The following is a 21,864-nucleotide window of genomic DNA, read 5'->3' as shown; positions in this document are numbered from 1 at the left end:
TGCCGGAGACAATAGGGAGGTTACACCACAGGATGGGCTGGGCTGCTGAAAACTAAAGGAAACTGTAGCGCTCTGCTATCAGGCTTAATTATTTACAGTCAGCTGGCTGCGCCTGTAGTGTATGAAAATGGATGGATTCAGGGTAAGAAAATAGGGTAACGGATAACTGAGTATGCCGTTCTTTCATGGATATTATATTTATATGTAAATATCCCGGGAAAAGTTTGTTTTTAATAAACAGTACAGTCGGCTAAATTGTATCAATTACATATTTAATTTAGACCAACACGGAAGTGCGAGATTGACTGGATCAAAGTAATGGGAATAATGGGGAAAAGTGACTTGCTTGAGGAAATGCAACGACATGTGATGTAATAGTTCATAGGCCTACATTAAAATGTCTAGGTTATAATCTAGCTATGAATTCATAGTAGTATCTGCACGCCATTCATTTGCACGCCATTCGAAGGACTGAATAAGGCTGAAATATGTTAGAATCTGCATTTCAATCGCAAACCATCTCATTCAAGAGATGTTGGCAAGAGACATGACAACAGACAGTGTTCTCAACAACGACTGTTTCATCCATAAAGTTGTGTGTGGTGTGTGTGTGTGTGTGTGTAGGAGGGAGCTGCCTCTGAAAAGGAAAGGGAGCCAGCAGGGGAGGAGAGTGAAGAGCCGTCCAGCGAACTCCCCAGCACCTCTTCTGGAATGTGAGTGGACATAGAGGATATTTTCTATTCTCTACCTGGTACAGCAAGGACCACCTCTCAGAGGATATGAGCGGACATAGAGTATATTATCTACCTGGTGCAGCCAGGGACAACCCTTAGAGGATATGAGTGGACATTACATTTACATTTACATTTAAGTCATTTAGCAGACGCTCTTATCCAGAGCGACTTACAAATTGGTGCATTCACCTTATGATATCCAGTGGAACAACCACTTTACAATAGTGCATCTAACTCTTTTAAGGGGGGGGGGGGGGGGGGGGGGGGGGGGGGATAGAAGGATTACTTTATCCTATCCTAGGTATTCCTTAAAGAGGTGGGGTTTCAGGTGTCTCCGGAAGGTGGTGATTGACTCCGCTGACCTGGCGTCGTAAGGGAGTTTGTTCCACCATTGGGGTGCCAGAGCAGCGAACAGTTTTGACTGGGCTGAGCGGGAACTGTACTTCCTCAGAGGTAGGGAGGCGAGCAGGCCAGAGGTGGATGAACGCAGTGCCCTTGTTTGGGTGTAGGGCCTGATCAGAGCCTGAAGGTACGGAGGTGCCGTTCCCCTCACAGCTCCGTAGGCAAACACCATGGTCTTGTAGCGGATGCGAGCTTCAACTGGAAGCCAGTGGAGAGAGCGGAGGAGCGGGGTGACGTGAGAGAACTTGGGAAAGTTGAACACCAGACGGGCTGCGGCGTTCTGGATGAGTTGTAGGAGTTTAATGGCACAGGCAGGGAGCCCAGCCAACAGCGAGTTGCAGTAATCCAGACGGGAGATGACAAGTGCCTGGATTAGGACCTGCGCCGCTTCCTGCGTGAGGCAGGGTCGTACTCTGCGAATGTTGTAGAGCATGAACCTACAGGAACGGGTCACCGCCTTGATGTTAGTTGAGAACGACAGGGTGTTGTCCAGGATCACGCCAAGGTTCTTAGCACTCTGGGAGGAGGACACAATGGAGTTGTCAACCGTGATGGCGAGATCATGGAACGGGCAGTCCTTCCCCGGGAGGAAGAGCAGCTCCGTCTTGCCGAGGTTCAGCTTGAGGTGGTGATCCGTCATCCACACTGATATGTCTGCCAGACATGCAGAGATGCGATTCACCACCTGGTTATCAGAGGGGGGAAAGGAGAAGATTAATTGTGTGTCGTCTGCATAGCAATGATAGGAGAGACCATGTGAGGATATGACAGAGCCAAGTGACTTGGTGTATAGCGAGAATAGGAGAGGGCCTAGAACAGAGCCCTGGGGGACACCAGTGGTGAGAGCACGTGGTGCGGAGACAGATTCTCGCCACGCCACCTGGTAGGAGCGACCTGTCAGGTAGGACGCAATCCAAGCGTGGGCCGCGCCGGAGATGCCCAGCTCGGAGAGGGTGGAGAGGAGGATCTGATGGCTCACAGTATCAAAGGCAGCCGATAGGTCTAGAAGGATGAGAGCAGAGGAGAGAGAGTTAGCTTTAGCAGTGCGGAGCGCCTCCGTGACACAGAGAAGATCAGTCTCAGTTGAATGACTAGTCTTGAAACCTGACTGATTTGGATCAAGAAGGTCATTCTGAGAGAGATAGCAGGAGAGCTGGCCAAGGACGGCACGTTCAAGAGTTTTGGAGAGAAAAGAAAGAAGGGATACTGGTCTGTAGTTGTTGACATCGGAGGGATCGAGTGTAGGTTTTTTCAGAAGGGGTGCAACTCTCGCTCTCTTGAAGACGGAAGGGACGTAGCCAGCGGTCAAGGATGAGTTGATGAGCGAGGTGAGGTAAGGGAGAAGGTCTCCGGAAATGGTCTGGAGAAGAGAGGAGGGGATAGGGTCAAGCGGGCAGGTTGTTGGGCGGCCGGCCGTCACAAGACGCGAGATTTCATCTGGAGAGAGAGGCGAGAAAGAGGTCAAAGCACAGGGTAGGGCAGTGTGAGCAGAACCAGCGGTGTCGTTTGACTTAGCAAACGAGGATCGGATGTCGTCGACCTTCTTTTCAAAATGGTTGACGAAGTCATCAGCAGAGAGGGAGGAGGGGGGAGGAGGATTCAGGAGGGAGGAGAAGGTGGCAAAGAGCTTCCTAGGGTTAGAGGCAGATGCTTGGAATTTAGAGTGGTAGAAATTGGCTTTAGCAGCAGAGACAGAAGAGGAGAATGTAGAGAGGAGGGAGTGAAAGGATGCCAGGTCCGCAGGGAGGCGAGTTTTCCTCCATTTCCGCTCGGCTGCCCGGAGCCCTGTTCTGTGAGCTCGCAACGAGTCGTCGAGCCACGGAGCAGGAGGGGAGGACCGAGCCGGCCTGGAGGATAGGGGACATAGAGAGTCAAAGGATGCAGAAAGGGAGGAGAGGAGGGTTGAGGAGGCAGAATCAGGAGATAGGTTGGAGAAGGTTTGAGCAGAGGGAAGAGATGATAGGATGGAAGAGGAGAGAGTAGCGGGGGAGAGAGAGCGAAGGTTGGGACGGCGCGATACCATCCGAGTAGGGGCAGTGTGGGAAGTGTAATGGCAGGTATATTTGCAAGTAGAATTCTATGGTTATAGTTCATTTTTACATGTTCTATGTTTGAGCTACTTTTGAAAGCAAAAGTCCAATTGAAAACATTACTGCCATTGTTGAATTGTATTTTCATAATGGCAAGCTTGGACTGATGGTTTGGTTAGCTAAACTAGCAAGTCTGTTTGTTTGGTTACCACGGCAACTACTGTAGCTATGTAGTCAAGTTGCTAGCTAGCTACTTCAGTGGATGTTGAACACATTTCTACCGGCAAATGAACACATTTCTGGCGGCAAATGTGTTAAATTATAGCAATAGTTAAATCAACTCTGGGGTCTATGCGTTGTATGGAAAATAATGCAACTCCGTAGAAGTTCAGTTCCACTCTAGAAAGTCGTGGAACACGCCTTCAACGTGGTTCATTATTTTCCATAGAACGCATAGCCCTCGTTGATTATCCCTTACGTAATGTATATATTTATATCAAGTAGCGATATAACCCTAATTTATTTCGAATAGGCTAGACAGACAGTGTTCCCCTATCCTATTAGGCCTATAAGACGAGTTCAATGGTATTGCTTCTGCTCTAGACACAGTGCTCACACTGCCTCTGGTTTTAGCATAAATGCTCAATTATATCTAAACACAGAATATTAGTTAAGCAACAAACTACAATTCCAGAACGATAGATGGCGGTAATGCACCATAAAAGTTGAGCTGCACAACAACAAAAATATGATTTTTTTTACCAAAGAACAATGAGAGAGATAATGTCTCATGTGAAGCATCTACTTGCCATTTTCACTCACTACCAAATATGGTAGTGAGAAGAAGCCATCAGTGGGAGAAGATGGAAAGAGATGGATTTTGTTCGACATTCTGCACATTTTCTCATCGATGAATCATTTGATCTCAATACAGTTTTCTGTTCCCAAAACTACAATCTGTTATGAAAAGAGTGGATTACAGTTTTGTAGATTTATCCTTTGCAAAAGTTTTTAAAAATCGCGTTGTTTAGAAGTTGTGCAAAGGCGAATTGAGCTATTGCACACGCGCACTGCACAGAGTAGGGGTTTCCTAACGCGACTTTCTTTTCCCCAACGCAGTTAAGCCAAAATCACTCCCCGTTATTCAGAGGGGCGTTCTATAACGCTTTGAGCCTTCACCAAGTCCGGAAGTGAATATCACCTAGCGTGAAATTTCAGTCACTGATTAATAACATTTGCCCTTGTATTTCAAGATTAAAAAATATAACAACATAACGTCGTGGACCGAGCTAGCCATTAACGTCCCTTGACGCTCAAAGACAGATTCAATGGTTGTAGCAAATAAATATTTGTAGTAAAGTAAATATTTGAGACATTTTGAATAATACGCATATGCTTTTACCGGAAAATAGACTACTAAAGATAATATAACAACTTTAAATACCGAGCTAGTAACGTTAAGTAGCCACGGTCTCAGCGCTGATTGCCTGTGACATAGAGTATATTATCTACCTGGTGCAGTCAGGGACACCCCTCAGAGTGGACATAGAGTATATTATCTACCTGGTGCCGCCAGGGACACCCCTTAGAGTATATTATCTACCTGGTGCAGTCAGGGACACCCCTCAGAGTGGACATAGAGTATACTAGTCCAGGGTGTGAATTACAGGGCTCAGCTCCCCTGAATAAGATGTTAATAAGACATTAACTCCCTTAAATGCAACAAAAGTCAAAATTTTCTACTCTATGTAGAATAGGCAACAAGAGAACATTTAAATTAAAACGGACTCAACCTTTGACCATTAGAAAACAAATAAATAAGGCTATGAGTGGACCGTCTCCCTGTCCACAAATGGTATACTGTAGAATTCTATAGAATTTGGTTCTGTCCACTCAGTAGTGCTGGATTTCTACATCAGCTGAGCTGCTTTAAATATTACATAGATCCACTTCAAATCAAATGTATTGGTCACATACACATGGTTACCAGATGTTATTGCGAGTGTAGCAAAATGCTTGTGCTTCTAGTTCCCGACAGTGCAGTAATATCTAACAAGTAATCTAACAGTTCCACAACAACTACCTAATACACAAAAATCTAAGTAGGGATGGAATAAAAATATATACATATATATAAATGGATGAGCCATGGTCGTGCGGCAAAGGCAAGATGCAATAGATGGTATAGAATACAGTATATACATATGGGATGAGTAATGCAAGATATGTAAACATTATTAAAGTGGCATTATTAAAGTGACTAGTGATCTATTTATTAAAGTGGCCGATTTTAAGTCTTTATGTAGGCAGCAGCCTCTCTGTGTTAGTGACGGCTGTTTAACAGTCTGATGGCCTTGAGATAGAAGCTGTTTTTCAGTCTCTCGGTCCCTGTTTTGATGCACCTGTACTGACCTCGCCTTCTGGATGATAGCGGGGTGAACAGGCAGTGGCTCGGGTGGTTGTTATCCTTGATGATCTTTTTGGCCTTCCTGTGACATCAGGTGCTGTAGGTGTCCTGGAGGGCAGGTAGTTTGCCCCCGGTGATGCGTTGTGCAGACCTCACACTACCCTCTGGAGAGCCTTGCGGTTGAGGGTGGTGGAATTGCCGTAAAAGGTGGTGATACAGCCGGACAGGATGCTCTCAATTGTGCATCTGTAAAGGTTTGTGAGTGTTTTAGGTGACAAGCCAGATTTCTTCAGCCTCCTGAGGTTGAAGAGGCGCTGTTGCGCCTTCTTCACCACGCTGTCTGTGTGGGTGGACCATTTCAGCTTGTCCGTGATGTGTACGCCAAGGAACTTAAAACTTTCCACCTTCTCCACTACTGTCCTGTCGATGTGGATAGGGGGGTGCTCCCTCTGCTGTTTCCTGAAGTCCACAATCTTCTTTACCGGTAGAGAATAGACTAATACAGAATGTGAATTACACCTGGAGGATCTCCATTCCATTGACTTTATTCAAGGCTTTACTATGAGCCGTCCTCCCCTCAGCAGCCTCCACTGGTTTCATCCTAGGTTCCGGCCTTTCTAGGGAGTTTCTTCCTTGCTACCGTGCTTCAACATCTGCATTGCTTGCTGTTTGGGGTTTTAGGCTGTGTTTCTGTGTAAGCACTTTGTCACAACTGCTGATTATAAAAGGTCTTTATAAAATAAATTTGATTGATTTGCTATAGACACTGGTAACTTTGAATATGTGAGTCTACTGGTCTGGTGATGGAGAGATAATCAACTTTAAAAGTGGAGAATTGACCCTCTAACATCTCTTCTATACCTCTATTACATAATCCTCATGAACTGAGTGAAATAAATGTAGAACAGTGTAGTGACCACAGCATGTGGTGGTGGTGTAGGGGAACAGAACAGTGTAGTGACCACAGCATGTGGTGGTGGTGTAGGGGAACAGAACAGTGTAGTGACCACAGCATGTGGTGGTGGTGTAGGGGAACAGAACAGTGTAGTGACCACAGCATGTGGTGGTGGTGTAGGGGAACAGAACAGTGTAGTGACCACAGCATGTAGTGTTGGTGTAGGGGAACAGGGAAGTGGGTGACTGTTTCCTGTGTCCAGGTTGACCCGGTCTGAGGAGGAGTGTTGTGATCTGGAGACTGAGATCTCTAGGCTGGAGGGGAACCTGGAGGTGCTGAAGGTAAGAGTAGTGGTCATGTCTAAAGTCAATGTGAGCAAATCACATACAATAGATCACAGTATTCTCTGAAGAATACTGTGTGTGTTTGTTTATGGGTGTGTGTCGCAGGCAGAGGCCAACAGGGATGAGCAGTCTGCCAGCACCTCTTCTGGAAGGTGAGTGGACATAATACAAGTATTATGAGTCTGATATTAACAATTCTACCATAACAGATTTTATTACAGCATCCTCATGACCTGTGAAATTAATATGGAACAGTGAAGTGACCACAGGATGTGGTGGTGCTGTAGGGGAACAGAGCAGTGAAGTGACTGTTTCTTGTGTCCAGTTTGACCCTGTCTGAGGAGGAGTGTCGTGATCTGGAGACTGAGATCTCTAGGCTGAAGGAGAAGCTGAGGTTCAGAAAGGTAACACTGGAGGTCATGTCTGAGAAGTCAAATGTCATTGTGATCAAACCACATAGATCACAGCCACATACTGTGTGTGTGTGTGTGTGTGTGTGTGTGTGTGTGTGTGTGTGTGTGTGTGTGTGTGTGTGTGTGTGTGTGTGTGTGTGTGTGTGTGTGTGTGTGTGTGTGTGTGTGTGTGTGTGTGTGTGTGTGTGTGTGTGCGCGCGCTAAAGTTCCTAATGTAATCTATTACATGATGATATGAGAATGAGAATATCAATATATTCATGTTCTTTATTTTATACCAGTAGTCAGGTTTTATATTCCTTCATCACCTTTGTTGTTTAGAGAATGTTGGATGTTCCAGCTCTGCTACTGACCACTCTGGAGGAGATGAACCCACACGAGCTGAAGACATTTCAGTGGTACCTGTGTTGGGCCTGGCTGCCTGGCTGTCCTCCAATCCCAGAGAGCCAGCTGGAGAACACTGACAGACAGGTCACAGTGGATCAGATGATGAAGAGATACGACCCTGAGAGAACTGTGAAGATCACACTTATGACCCTGAAGTGGATGAATCGAGTAGACCTAGCAGAGAAGTTAGAGAGAGATTACACTGGAGGTAACATAACAACAATGTACATCAATCTATACATCACCATTACAGTTCAGTGTAGTTCTAACCAGAAAGAACATTCAACTGACTTCATAATAACATTCAGCAGACCCCTCTTTTATAATGTTTATTCATGATGTATCCAGGTGACCCCATTATATTAAACAACAATCCAACATTCATTACAATCCATACATACAATCACCAATACAGTAGCAAAGATTTCACAAATGTATTAGACTTTCTAATCATGACTGTATATCTCTTCCTGTGCTGCCTAATCTGGAAGATGAACCAGAATGATCTGTCAGAGAAGTTAGAGATCAGAGAAGTAGGATTGTAGACAAGAACCCTAACTGACTCTCTATCCCCCCTCCTATCTTCCCCTCTATTTCCCATGTTTCCCCCTCTTTCTCAGGTACTGCCTCACCCTCTCACTTGTCCTTATTCCAACTCAGGCCCATATCCTTCTGTTTCCCTTCATGGCCTCCTTTCGCTCCAGCTCCAACTCCTTCCTTCCCTGGTTCGTCTAAGAAGTTGTTGTCGTTAGATTCTGCTGGTAGTTCAGGACAGCTCAGCTCACAGGTAAGAGGACGGTTAGAGAAGTGTAGGACCACTTCTACCCTCATATGTTAAACACCTGTACTCACTGTTATAGTCAGTTCTACAGTTCTACCCTCATATGTTACATCACCTGTACTCACTGTTATAGTCAGTTCTACAGTTCTACCCTCATATGTTAAACACCTGTACTCACTGTTATAGTCAGTTCTACCCTCATATGTTACATCACCTGTACTCACTGTCATAGTCAGTTCTACAGTTCTACCCTCATATGTTAAACACCTGTACTCACTGTTATAGTCAGTTCTACCCTCATATGTTAAACACCTGTACTCACTGTTATAGTCAGTTCTACCCTCATATGTTACATCACCTGTACTCACTGTCATAGTCAGTTCTACCCTCATATGTTACATCACCTGTACTCACTGTCATAGTCAGTTCTACAGTTCTACCCTCATATGTTACATCACCTGTACTCACTGTTATAGTCAGTTCTACAGTTCTACCCTCATATGTTAAACACCTGTACTCACTGTTATAGTCAGTTCTACCCTCATATGTTACATCACCTGTACTCACTGTTATAGTCAGTTCTACCCTCATATGTTAAACACCTGTACTCACTGTCATAGTCAGTTCTACCCTCATATGTTACACACCTGTACTCACTGTTATAGTCAGTTCTACCCTCATATGTTAAACACCTGTACTCACTGTCATAGTCAGTTCTACCCTCATATGTTAAAACACCTGTACTCACTGTTATAGTCAGTTCTATCCTCATATGTTACATCACCTGTACTCACTGTCATAGTCAGTTCTACAGTTCTACCCTCATATGTTAAACACCTGTACTCACTGTCATAGTCAGTTCTACTCTCATATGTTACATCACCTGTACTCACTGTTATAGTCAGTTCTACAGTTCTACCCTCATATGTTATATCACCTGTACTCACTGTCATAGTCAGTTCTACCCTCATATGTTAAACACCTGTACTCACTGTTATAGTCAGTTCTACCCTCATATGTTACACACCTGTACTCACTGTTATAGTCAGTTCTACCCTCATATGTTACATCACCTGTACTCACTGTCATAGTCAGTTCTACAGTTCTACACTCATATGTTACATCACCTGTACTCACTGTCATAGTCAGTTCTACAGTTCTACCCTCATATGTTAAAACACCTGTACTCACTGTCATAGTCAGTTCTACCCTCATATGTTAAAACACATGTACTCACTGTCATAGTCAGTTCTACAGTTCTACCCTCATATGTTAAAACACCTGTACTCACTGTCATAGTCAGTTCTACCCTCATATGTTAAAACACATGTACTCACTGTCATAGTCAGTTCTACAGTTCTACACTCATATGTTAAAACACCTGTACTCACTGTCATAGTCAGTTCTACCCTCATATGTTACATCACCTGTACTCACTGTCATAGTCAGTTCTACAGTTCTACCCTCATATGTTAAAACACCTGTACTCACTGTCATAGTCAGTTATACAGTTCTACCCTCATATGTTAAACACCTGTACTCACTGTCATAGTCAGTTCTACAGTTCTACCCTCATATGTTAAACACCTGTACTCACTGTCATAGTCAGTTCTACCCTCATATGTTAAAACACATGTACTCACTGTCATAGTCAGTTCTACAGTTCTACCCTCATATGTTATATCACCTGTACTCACTGTCATAGTCAGTTCTACCCTCATATGTTAAACACCTGTACTCACTGTTATAGTCAGTTCTACCCTCATATGTTACACACCTGTACTCACTGTTATAGTCAGTTCTACAGTTCTACCCTCATATGTTATAACACCTGTACTCACTGTCATAGTCAGTTCTACCCTCATATGTTACATCACCTGTACTCACTGTTATAGTCAGTTCTACAGTATGAAATTATACAGTACACACATACACTATGAGTGGTGGGGGTCAGGCGGCATCCCTACACACACCATCAGACAAAAAAAGCTGTGAATCAAATCAAAGTTTATTTGTCACGTGCGCCGAATACAACAGAGAAATGCTTACTTACAGACTCTAATCAACAGTGCAATTTTTAAGTTAAAAATAGGTATTAGGTGAACAATAGTTAAGTAAAGAAATCAAAACAACAGTAAAAAGGCAGTGAAAAATAGCATTAGCGAGGCTATATACAGTAGTGAGGCTATATACAGTAGTGAGGCTATATACAGTAGTGAGGCTATAATAGTGAGGCTATATACAGTAGTGAGGCTATAATAATAGTGAGGCTATATACAGTAGTGAGGCTATAATAATAGTGAGGCTATATACAGTAGTGAGGCTATAAAAGTAGCGAGGCTATATACAGGCACCGGTTAGTCGAGCTAATTGAGGTAGTATGTACATGTAGGTATGGTTAAAGCGACTATGCATATATGACAGAGTAGCAGTAGCCTAAAATATATTCCTGTATCACGTTGTTTGTATGTGTGTGTGGCTATGTTCATGTTCTTTTTTTATATCAGTAGTCTGTATTTCTATCCCTTTATTTCTATCTTGTCGTCTTTGTTATTTTAGAGACCCTTCATGTTGGATGTTCCAGCTCTGCTGCTGACCACTCTGGAGGAGCTCACTGAAGAACAGCTGAAGACATTTCAGTCTAACCTGACTACGGTCCAGCTGCCTGACTGTCCTCCAATCCCAGAGAGCCAGCTGGAGAACACTGACAGACAGGACACAGTTGATCAGATGGTGAAGAGATACGGCCCTGAGAGAGCTGTGAGGATCACACTGAGGATCCTGAGGGAGATGAAGCTGGATGATCTGGCAGAGAAGTTAGAGCGAGATCACACTAGAGGTAACATAACAATAATGTACATCAATCTATACATCACAATCACAGTTCAGTGTAGGTCTAAGCCAGAGGAAGCTGGTTGGGGGAGTTATAGGAGGACAGGCTCATTGTAATTGCTTAAACGAAGACAACATGATGTAGATTGATAATTGTAGATAAATAGGAAAATGTAATGAGAATAACACCATTATCTCTCTTCACTTCCTCTTCTATACCTGTATCTACCACAGCAACAAAATGGTGGCGCGACTCATCAGACACTGGCAGTGACAAAGAGAGGGAGAAGAAACATGTCCATCTGCCTGGAAGTTCTAGAGCCTTGGACAGAGAGGCAGCAGGCAGCAAAGACACTAGAATCACAAAGGACAAATATGAACTGGTCACGGTGAGGAGGAGAGGAGATGTTTAGGTTAACATAGCCCACACCTGGTAAAAGACATGGAGACAGATAGACTGACAGAAAGAAAGGGTTGTCACCAAATTAAAATTCTATCTGTTCTGTTGTTGTTTTCTTAGAAACCTACAGAGAAGAAAAGAGACGCTCTGCTGCTGGCCACTCTGGAGGAGCTGAGCACAGACGAGCTGAAAATATTTCAGAAGGAACTGACTCCAAGCAAACAGCTTCCACCTTACCTGACTGGCTTTCCTCCCATCCCAGAAACTCAGCTGGAAAACGCTGACAGACAGGTCACAGCGGATCAGATGGTGAAGACATACGGCCCTGAGGAAGCTGTGAAGATCACACAGAGGATCCTGAGGAGGATGAACCAGGAAGATCATGCAGAGAAGTTCGAGAGATATCACAGTAGAGGTAACACAGCCAGACGATAGATTTATCATTACACACTCAGATCTGGGATATTGAGTGATAGAGATTCACACAAAGATCCCGCACAACCTGTTGACTGTTTCTTAATAACTGACTATTACACTAGCCTGTTGGTATGTTAACCAGCTAACAACACTTTAAACTCTCTCTCTCCCTCTTTTCACTTTACACTTTTTTTCTCTCTCTTTTTGATGACCCCTGCAGAAAAGAAAATGATAACAATTAATGAACCATCCAGGCCTGGTCTAGTTTCTAGGGGTGAAAAGATTGAGGATTGTGTCCCACTGACTGGCAGAGCCCGGACCATCATCAAACATAAGGTGCCTGATTGTCCCTGCCCTTCTCACTGCTGCCATGGTGACCAACATGTTCACAATAGAACAGAAGACAGGTCAAATTAACATAGAACATGTTGCTATTATAGAAGTATGTCTCTATTTATTCTGTTGATTTGAATCTAGAAAATCCCAAAGCTGGAGATGGACTTTTCAACCATCCTAGGAAGCCAACTGAAGATGGCTAACAGTCTCAACACAGAGGTATCTGTGAAAACCCAGGAGAACACCCAGGGGAACACCCAGAGAACACCCAGGGGAACACCCAGGGGAACACCCAGGGGAACACCCAGGGGAACACCCAGGGGAACACCCAGGAGAACACCCAGAGAACACCCAGGAGAACACCCAGGGGAACACCCAGGAGAACACCCAGGAGAACACCCAGGGGAACACCCAGGGGAACACCCAGGAGAACACCCAGAGAACACCCAGGAGAACACCCAGGAGAACACCCAGGAGAACACCCAGGAGAACACCCAGAGGATGGATGAGGAGTTGGGAAGAGAAAGGGGTAACAGCTATAAAGCTAACATCTTAATCTGGAACAATGATGTAGTTGAAGTTGTATAGTAAAACATGATGATTGATGTTTATCTGCTTCTCTTTAGATTCTCCTCTCCTCTTGGATCACCATCACATGGTAAGACCCTCACTGTAAAGAGAGAAAGACAGAAAGAGAGAACATTTGAATTTAAAAACTATTCTTCACACTACTGGTTGAATTACAGTATCTATTGTTTCTACATTTTAGAGTTCTCCAGATGAATTTACACCTGGAATCCATGGTCAGGAGAACAGGGGAGAGTACCGGTAACTTTATATATTTAATGTTATCATTGGTAGTTTGTATAAAAGAAGGACAATACCTTAAATCCAGGAAATCTCACAAAATGAAATTCTTCATTGTTTGTTCTAGATTCCAGTGCCCCCGTGCAGGTCTGTTCCAGTGCAGTATAACAGGCCTGGTGTTTAGGATGGAGGGAGAGGGAGAGGTGTTCTATAAGACAGTCCACTGGGACATGAGGTTTCTATCCCAGAATGGCAAGAGACCTGCAGGACCCCTGTTCAAGTTTAGATGCCTTAAGGGGTCTGTCTGTCAACTACACCTCCCACACTGTGAGATCTACAATAGTGAGTAATAATATCATGAAGGGTTAATTTCACTTTTCATGTTTCAGGACTCTTCTGAAAGATCATATTCTCATTATTTGCTTATTTATTTACTCATTATTGTGTATTTTATTTTCTGCTACAGTCTCAGCATTGTTATGTTTGTCTTGTTGGTCAGAGACAGCTCTAAATGTTCTCTTTCTTTACCAGGTGGTGGATGTCACTTCCTGTCTGTAGCCCATGTGACTGATGACAACATGGAGTTTCTCCCTCCTCTTGAGATAACAGAAACACACATCATAATAAACATCAGTGGATTCTCTGCTTATGGTGAAGTCAAGGATGAAGACTCTCCCACCATTCCTATACGAGCACTTGTCTTGTTGTTCTACAAACCCCCAGTTGTTCCTGAAAAGAGGTCCATCCTGAATGTGTTGTTGCTTCCCAGAAATGTTGTGATCAGGGAGGTAAGACCATCTGAAATGTCAACTCTACTTTGTCTGAATTCAATGAAGCACACAGGACATTAAACCACGAATTCATGTTTTGTTAATGTTATTGCTTGGACAATGTTTTCTGATTTAAACAAATAATAACGTGATTTTGTGAAAACAAGGTGCAGGAGGAATGGAAAAGAAGGAATGGAGACAAATACATCTATATTGAAACAAATCCTCGCTGCCAACTAACTCCAAATAAAGAATACGAGCTCTCCGCAGATCTTACAGATGAATATCTAATTCAACCAAAGGTGATATCTAAGCTAGAGAGAGAAGAGACATTGCTTGCACCTGAACACGATCTTATGATGTTGTTACCTTTATATATTTAAATATTATGTAATTGACACTTTATCTTTCTACCAGGATGCAGAATTTGTGGATTTTGAATCCTATGAAAACTACTTCCCAACATTTCAGTTGTTCATACAAACCGTTGTTGAGCAAGTTAATATTCTTCTGAAAGACAATGGTGGTGAAGAATCTGTCTGGGAAAGACTTATCTGGCTTCCAGGTAACACAAAGTAGTAGTGGTAGTAGTAGCAATACTAGCAGTAGTAGTAGTAGTAGTAGTAGCAATAGCAGTAGTAGTAGTAGTAGCAATAGCAGTAGTGGTGGTGGTGGCAGTAGTGGTAGTAGCAATAGCAGTAGTAGTAGTGGTGGTAGTGGTAGTGGTAGTAGTGGTGGTAGTAGTAGTGGTGGTAGTAGTAGCAATAGTAGCAGTAGTAGTGGTGGTGGTGGTAGTAGTGGTGGTCGTGGTAGTAGTAGCAGTGGTAGCAGTGGTAGTAGCAGTGGTGGTAGTAGCAGTGGTTGTAGTAGTGGTAGCAGTGATGGTGGTGGTAGTAGTAGTGGTAGTAGTGGTAGTAGTAGTGGTAGTGGTGGTGGTGGTGGTAGTAGTAGTAGTGGTAGTAGCGGTGGTAGTAGTAGCAGTGGTAGCAGTAGTGGTAGTAGCAGTGGTAGCAGTGGTAGTGGTGGTGATGGTAGTAGTAGTGGTAGTAGCAGTGGTGGTAGTAGTAGTAGTAGTAGTGGTGGTGGTGGTGGTAGTAGTAGCAGTGGTAGCAGTAGTGGTAGTAGCAGTGGTAGTGGTGGTGGTGGTAGTAGTAGTGGTAGTAGCAGTGGTGGTAGTAGTAGTAGTAGTGGTGGTGGTGGTAGTAGTAGTAGTGGTGGTGGTAGTAGTAGTAGTAGTAGTAGTGGTGGTAGTAGTGGTAGCGGTGGTAGCAGTAGTGGTGGTAGTAGCAGTAGTGGTGGTGGTGGTAGTAGTAGTGGTGGTGGTAGTGGTAGTAGTGGTAGTAGCAGTAGTGGTGATAGCAGTAGTGGTGGTAGTAGTAGTGGTGGTAGTAGTAGTGGTGGTAGTAGTGGTGGTGGTAGTAGTAGTAGTGGTGGTAGTAGTAGTATCGGTGGTAGTAGTAGTAGTGGTGGCAGTAGTAGTAGTGGTGGTAGTAGTGGTGGTAGGAGCAGCAGTGGTAGTAGTAGTGGTGGTAGTAGTAGTATCGGTGGTAGCAGTGGTGGTAGCAGTAGTGGTGGTAGCATTAGCATTACTACTGCTACCACCACTACAACTACTGCTACTACTGCTACCACCACCACTACTACTACTGCTGCTACTACCACTACTACTACTACTACTACCACCACTACTACTACCACCACTACTACTACTGCTGCTACTACCACTGCCACCACCGCCACTATCACTACTACTACTGCTGCTACTACCACTACTACTACTACTGCTGCTACTACCACTACTACTACCACCACTACTACTACTACCACCACTACTACTACCGCTGCTACTATCACCACTACTACTACCAAAAACTACTACCACCACTACTACTACCGCTACCACCACCGCTGCTACTACCACCACCACTACTACTACCACTACTGCTACTACCACTACTACTACTACTACCACTACCACTACCACTACTACTACCACTACTGCTACTACCACCACTACCACTACCACTACTACTACCACTACTGCTACTACCACTACTACTACTGCTACTACTGCTACCACTAGTAGCAGAGTAGTAGCAGTGATAGTAGCAGTAGTGGTGGTAGTGGTAGTAGTAGTGGTGGTAGTGGTAGCAGTAGTAGCAGTAGTAGTAGTGGTAGTAGCAGTAGTGGTAGTAGTAGTGGTAGTGGTTGTGGTGGTAGTAGTTTTGGGTAGTAGTAGTGGTGATAGTAGCAGCGGTAGTAGTAGTGGTGGTAGTGGTAGCAGTAGTAGTAGTAGCAGCGGTAGTAGTAGTAGTAGTGGTGGTGGTGGTGGTAGCAGTAGTGGTAGTGGTGGTAGTAGTAATAGTAGTGGTGGTAGTAGTAGTGGTAGTAGTAGTGGTGGTGGTGGTGGTAGTAGTAGTAGTAGCAGCGGTAGTAGTAGTGGTGGTAGTGGTAGCAGTAGTAGTAGTAGCAGCGGTAGTAGTAGTAGTAGCAGCGGTAGTAGTAGTAGTAGTGGTGGTAGTGGTGGTAGCAGTAGTGGTAGTGGTGGTGGTATTAATAGTAGTGGTGGTAGCAGTAGTGGTAGTGGTAGTGGTATTAATAGTAGTGGTGGTAGCAGTAGTAATAGTAGTGGTGGTAGTAGTAGTGGTAGTGGTAGTGGTATTAATAGTAGTGGTGGTAGCAGTAGTGGTAGTGGTAGTAGTAGTAGTAGTAGTGGTGGTAGTAGTAGTGGTAGTGGTAGTGGTATTAATAGTAGTGGTGGTAGCAGTAGTGGTAGTGGTAGTAGTAGTAATAGTAGTGGTGGTAGTAGTAGTGGTAGTAGCAGTAGTAGTAGTGGTAGTAGCAGCGTTAGTAGTAGTAGTGGTGGTGGTAGCAGTAGTGGTAGTAGCAGCGGTAGTAGTAGTAGTGGTGGTGGTGGTGGTAGTGGTGGTAGCAGTAGTGGTCGTGGTAGCAGTAGGAGTAGTGGTAGCAGTAGTAGCAGTAGTTGTAGTGGTGGTGGTGGTAGTAGTGGTGGTGGTAGCGGTAGTAGTAGTGGTGGTAGTGGTAGTAGTGGTGGTGGTAGCAGTAGTGGTAGTGGTAGCAGTAGGAGTAGTGGTAGCAGTAGTAGCAGTAGTTGTAGTGGTGGTGGCGGTAGTAGTAGTAGTGGTGGTGGTAGCGGTAGTAGTAGTGGTGGTAGCAGTGGTAGCAGTAGTAGCAGTAGAAGTAGTGGTGGTGGTAGTGATAGTAGTAGTGGTGGTAGTGGTAGCAGTAGGAGTAGTGGTAGCAGTAGTAGCAGTAGTTGTAGTGGTGGTGGTGGTAGTAGTAGTAGTGATGGTGGTAGCGGTAGTAGTAGTGGTGGTAGTGGTAGCAGTAGTAGCAGTAGTGTGGTAGTGGTGGTAGTAGTAGTGGTGGTAGTGGTAGCAGTAGTGTGGTAGTGGTGGTAGTAGTAGTGGTGGTAGTGGTAGCAGTAGTGTGGTAGTGGTGGTAGCGGTAGTAGTAGTGGTGGTAGTGGTAGCAGTAGTAGCAGTAGTAGTAGTGGTAGTAGTAGCAGTAGTGGTGATGGTCTTTTTTGTCATTTTTGAATTATTGTTATTTTATTTTTTTACCTTTTTATTTCATCAGGGAGTCATACTGAGACCAAGGTCTCTTTTACAGATGAGCCTTGGATTAAAACATATATTAAATCATATGATTATGGTTGGTTATAATGAACGTACCTTTTATCAGGTAGTAAAACACCTCTTTTCATCCTCAGCCTCACCAACAGATGTCACCTCTACAGGTACTGTTGACTTTCCACTGACATTCATCACCATTATAAACCTCTCAATAACAAACTAGAGATTCATCACCATTATAAACCTCACTAACAAACTAGAGATTCACCACCATTATAAACCTCTCAATAACAAACTAGAGATTCATCACCATTATAAACCTCAATAACAAACTAGAGATTCATCACCATTATAAACCTCAATAACAAACTAGAGATTCACCACCATTATAAACCTCTCAATTACAAACTAGAGATTCACCACCATTATAAACCTCAATAACAAACTAGAGATTCACCACCATTATAAACCTCAATAACAAACTAGAGATTCACCACCATTATAAACCTCTCAATTACAAACTAGAGATTCACCACCATTATAAACCTCAATAACAAACTAGAGATTCACCACCATTATAAACCTCAATAACAAACTAGAGATTCACCACCATTATAAACCTCAATAACAAATTAGAGATTCATCACCATTATAAACCTCAATAACAAACTAGAGATTCATCACCATTATAAACCTCAATAACAAACTAGAGATGCATCACCATTATAAACCTCAATAACAAACTAGAGATGCATCACCATTATAAACCTCAATAACAAACTAGAGATGCATCACCATTATAAACCTCAATTATAAACTAGAGATTCATCACCATTATAAACCTCAATAACACACTAGAGATTCACCAACATTATAAACCTCAATAACAAACTAGAGATTCACCAACATTATAAACCTCTCAATAACACACTAAAGGTAATCCTAGACAGTATCTTGTCATCCTAGACAGGGTTTTAATACATAATTTCCCCCTCCCAGTTTCAGCTGTTTCCCCTGCAGCCCCTCCTGCCAACCCCTCTGCTCCCCCTGTTGGGGCCTTTATCAGAAGACACAGGATGGCTCTAGAGACTCGGATGGGACTCTTACAGCCCTTATTCCTGCGTCTCCAGGATCGTGGGGTTCTGATTGATGAGGAGAGGGAGGAGGTGGTCAGTAAATCCACCAAGACCCTACAGAACCAAGCCCTGCTGGACATGGTGGTAAAGAAGGGGGCTCGTGCCCAGAAACACTTCTACCAGGTCCTGAAGGAAGTAGATCCCTGCCTGGTCGAAGACCTGGAAGAGCAGACAGTCTGAGACAGGTAGCCATGGATACAACAGCATCAGGATATATTATATCACTATACTAATACATGCTCTGAAAGAGACAGACAGTCTGAGACAGGTAGCCATGGATACCACTTCACAAACTCAGAAGATAACGAAACATTTATCAGAGACAGAGAGCAGTACTTTGAGGAGGAGCCATCCTGACCAGAGGTGGTTGGTGTGTAACGTGATTGGACACCATTCTCACCAGCACTCCCATCAGTCTGTAGTTTACTATACAAGCCCCAGGTCTCAGGCAAGGTGACATCACTAAGGCTACTGTCTACCAGACAACCAACCTGTGTTACTCTGGTACACTGGCTGCAGACTACAAGATGAATGAATTTCTATCTGGAACATGGTGAATGTTGAATCATCTTGGGCAGGTCTCAGACAACAACATGTGAGACATAACATCTACCAGACAACTGACTTGTACTGGACAGCTGTACTGTCTGAACACCAGATATATCTCTGTATAGATATAGTGTATATAGACAGCTGTACTCTCTGAACACCAGATAAATCTCTGTATAGATATAGTGTATATAGACAGCTGTACTGTCTGAACACCAGATATATATCTGTATAGATATAGTGTATATAGACAGCTGTACTGTCTGAACACCAGATATATCTCTGTTTAGATATAGTGTATATAGACAGCTGTACTGTCTGAACACCAGATATATGTCTGTATAGATATAGTGTATTTAGACAGCTGTACTGTCTGAACACCAGATAAATCTCTGTATAGATATAGTGTATATAGACAGCTGTACTGTCTGAACACCAGATAAATCTCTGTATAGATATAGTGTATATAGACAGCTGTACTGTCTGAACACCAGATAAATCTCTGTATAGATATAGTGTATATAGACAGCTGTACTGTCTGAACACCAGATAAATCTCTGTTTAGATATAGTGTACATAGACAGCTGTACTGTCTGAACACCAGATATATCTCTGTTTAGATATAGTGTCTATGTTTATATAATGGTATTTCTAAGAGCATCCAACATTTTATATTTTCATGTCGTTATTTTCCAACAATAGGGACTAGTGGTCTCCTTTTGTGATTGTTCCGGAAATATAGACGCAACTCTTGCTCTTGAGATTACAAATACTGTATATCCTTTATCTAGAAATCTGTACCCGATTAGGGGCTGGCTGTTTGGCAACTGAGGAACGCTGGCAGTCAGGTCACAGTGGATCAGATGGTGGAGAGATACAGTCCTGAGGGAGCTGTGGAGATCACACTGAAGACCCTGAGAAGGAAGAACCAGAATGATCTGTCTAAGTTAGAGAGAGAAGTGAAACAGTAGGGGAAAATGAGTCTGTTCTTTAAAAGTTCAGTTCCTTGTTTATACGTTGACTGTCATCATCTTTCCTTCACACAACTAGAACCACAACTTGTTGACAAACTGAGAACCATTCTTGATACCGTAGCCCTTGAAATGATGTAGACAGTTAAATAATGATAATTTCTCGACAAAACAATAATCCTAATGTAGGTTTATTTTTTTAATGGGCTAATTATTCCTCAACCTGCTCACTTGATCCCATCCCCACATGGTTTCTGATAGTTTAACAAACAAAGTCTTAAAAATTATATATTGCTCATTATTTTATCACCTTTACCTGGTTGCAATCTGGTTAGTTGACATTCATGGGGGTTAGGATTTCAGCAAGGCCATTTTCTTGCCTGACATTCCATTCTAATTTCCTTAATTTTGTGGATAGAGTAAAATACTTTCTGTGGCATTTGATAGGGAAGCTGAAAGGTAAAATATACTGTTAGGCTTTCTACTGCCAAGTTTACACCTTCACTATTGCACTGAAATGTTTTGATCAGGAAGTTGTCTAAATGGGATATAATTTTTTGTTAGTGAGTGAAGGAAAAGAAGCCAACAAGTGCTCAGCATATGTGGGAACTCCTTCAAGACTGTTGGAAAAGCATTCCTCATGAAGCTGGTTGAGAGAATGCCAAGAGTGTGCAAAGCTGTCATCAAGGCAAAGGGTGGCTACTTTGAAGAATCTCAAATATAAAAGGTATTTTATGTTTAACACTTTTTTGTTTACTACCTGATTCCATATGTTTTATTTCATAGTTTTGATGTCTTCACTATTATTCTACAATGTAGAAAATAGTACAAATAAATAAACACTGAAATGAGCAGGTGTGTCCAAACTTTTGACTGGTACTGTATATGACATGAGCTTCAGAGATGGTGACTGTTACATTTAGGAACTGTTGTTGTTGTTGTTGTTGTTGTAGTAGTAGTAGTAGTACTAGTAGTAGTAGTAGTTGTAGTAGTAGTAGTAGTAGCGGTAGTAGTAGTGGTAGTAGTAGTAGTAGTAGCGGTAGTAGTAGTGGTAGTAGTAGTGCTGTTGTTGTTGTTGTTGTTGTAGTAGTAGTAGTAGTAGTAGTAGTTGTAGTAGTAGTAGTAGTAGCGGTAGTAGTAGTGGTAGTAGTAGTGCTGTTGTTGTTGTTGTTGTTGTAGTAGTAGTAGTAGTAGTAGTAGTAGTAGTAGTAGTGTTGTTGATTTAATTGAATGATGATACAATTGATTATTTCACCATAGTACATCACCCTCTTTTAATCCACAGCCTCACCAACAGAAGTGAAGTCTGCAGGTAACTGGTCTCATCAAACCTTATACTTGTCTTAGTCTCATCAACTCAAAATCATAAGCAATGAGACTATGAGGAATTCAATTGTGAACAACTCATTCTCCTAATGGTTCTGTGTTGTAAAATAATTTGTGTGTGATCCATGTTGATTCTACCTGCAGTTTAACCGAGCTCATAAACTGTAACTACTATATTCTTTATGTTCTGGCACTTTATCAAGGGACTTCTTTTGTTAAAGGTCCTGCACAGTCAGTATCATGTTTTTCATGAAATGTGATAATTTTGGGATGAAATCAGATCTAAGTATGAAAAATTACTGTTGCTTCTGCATTGATAAAGTTGTATCAT

General features: G+C 43.0%; 1 protein-coding gene across 2 annotated transcripts; it reads left to right on the top strand.

Moving 5' to 3' along the window:
• The first annotated feature begins 21 nt into the window (after window positions 1-21).
• LOC129839690 (uncharacterized) lies at window positions 22-21,059 on the top strand. Of its 2 annotated transcripts, XM_055907262.1 has the most exons (20): window positions 23-142; window positions 625-713; window positions 6,731-6,809; window positions 6,918-6,964; window positions 7,138-7,216; window positions 7,547-7,820; window positions 8,233-8,399; window positions 10,953-11,232; window positions 11,460-11,614; window positions 11,746-12,040; window positions 12,263-12,378; window positions 12,520-12,907; window positions 13,005-13,036; window positions 13,148-13,206; window positions 13,313-13,527; window positions 13,717-13,973; window positions 14,123-14,257; window positions 14,373-14,520; window positions 17,689-17,715; window positions 18,551-21,059. In XM_055907262.1, the coding sequence occupies exons 1-20, from the start codon at window positions 122-124 to the stop codon at window positions 18,865-18,867; spliced, it is 3,180 nt and encodes a 1,059-aa protein (XP_055763237.1). In that variant the 5' UTR covers window positions 23-121; the 3' UTR covers window positions 18,868-21,059. The 2 variants fall into 2 exon arrangements, with proteins under 2 accessions (XP_055763239.1, XP_055763237.1); XM_055907264.1 differs by lacking the exons at window positions 6,918-6,964; window positions 7,138-7,216; window positions 7,547-7,820; window positions 8,233-8,399 and having other exon boundaries at window positions 22-142.
• Window positions 21,060-21,864: the final 805 nt, after the last annotated feature.

This window comes from Salvelinus fontinalis, chromosome 40 (assembly GCF_029448725.1).
Source record: "Salvelinus fontinalis isolate EN_2023a chromosome 40, ASM2944872v1, whole genome shotgun sequence".
NCBI lineage: Eukaryota > Metazoa > Chordata > Actinopteri > Salmoniformes > Salmonidae > Salvelinus > Salvelinus fontinalis.
This window is presented reverse-complemented; position numbering and strand designations above follow the sequence as displayed.

Bases quoted from the DNA above. Each gene is read 5' to 3' on its own strand.
- LOC129839690 (XM_055907262.1), top strand. From the start codon at position 122: ATGAAAATGGATGGATTCAGG. The intron at 6,810-6,917 runs GTAAGAGTAGTG...TGTGTGTCGCAG, and splicing joins GGAACCTGGAGGTGCTGAAG to GCAGAGGCCAACAGGGATGA. The intron at 6,965-7,137 runs GTGAGTGGACAT...TCTTGTGTCCAG, and splicing joins GCCAGCACCTCTTCTGGAAG to TTTGACCCTGTCTGAGGAGG.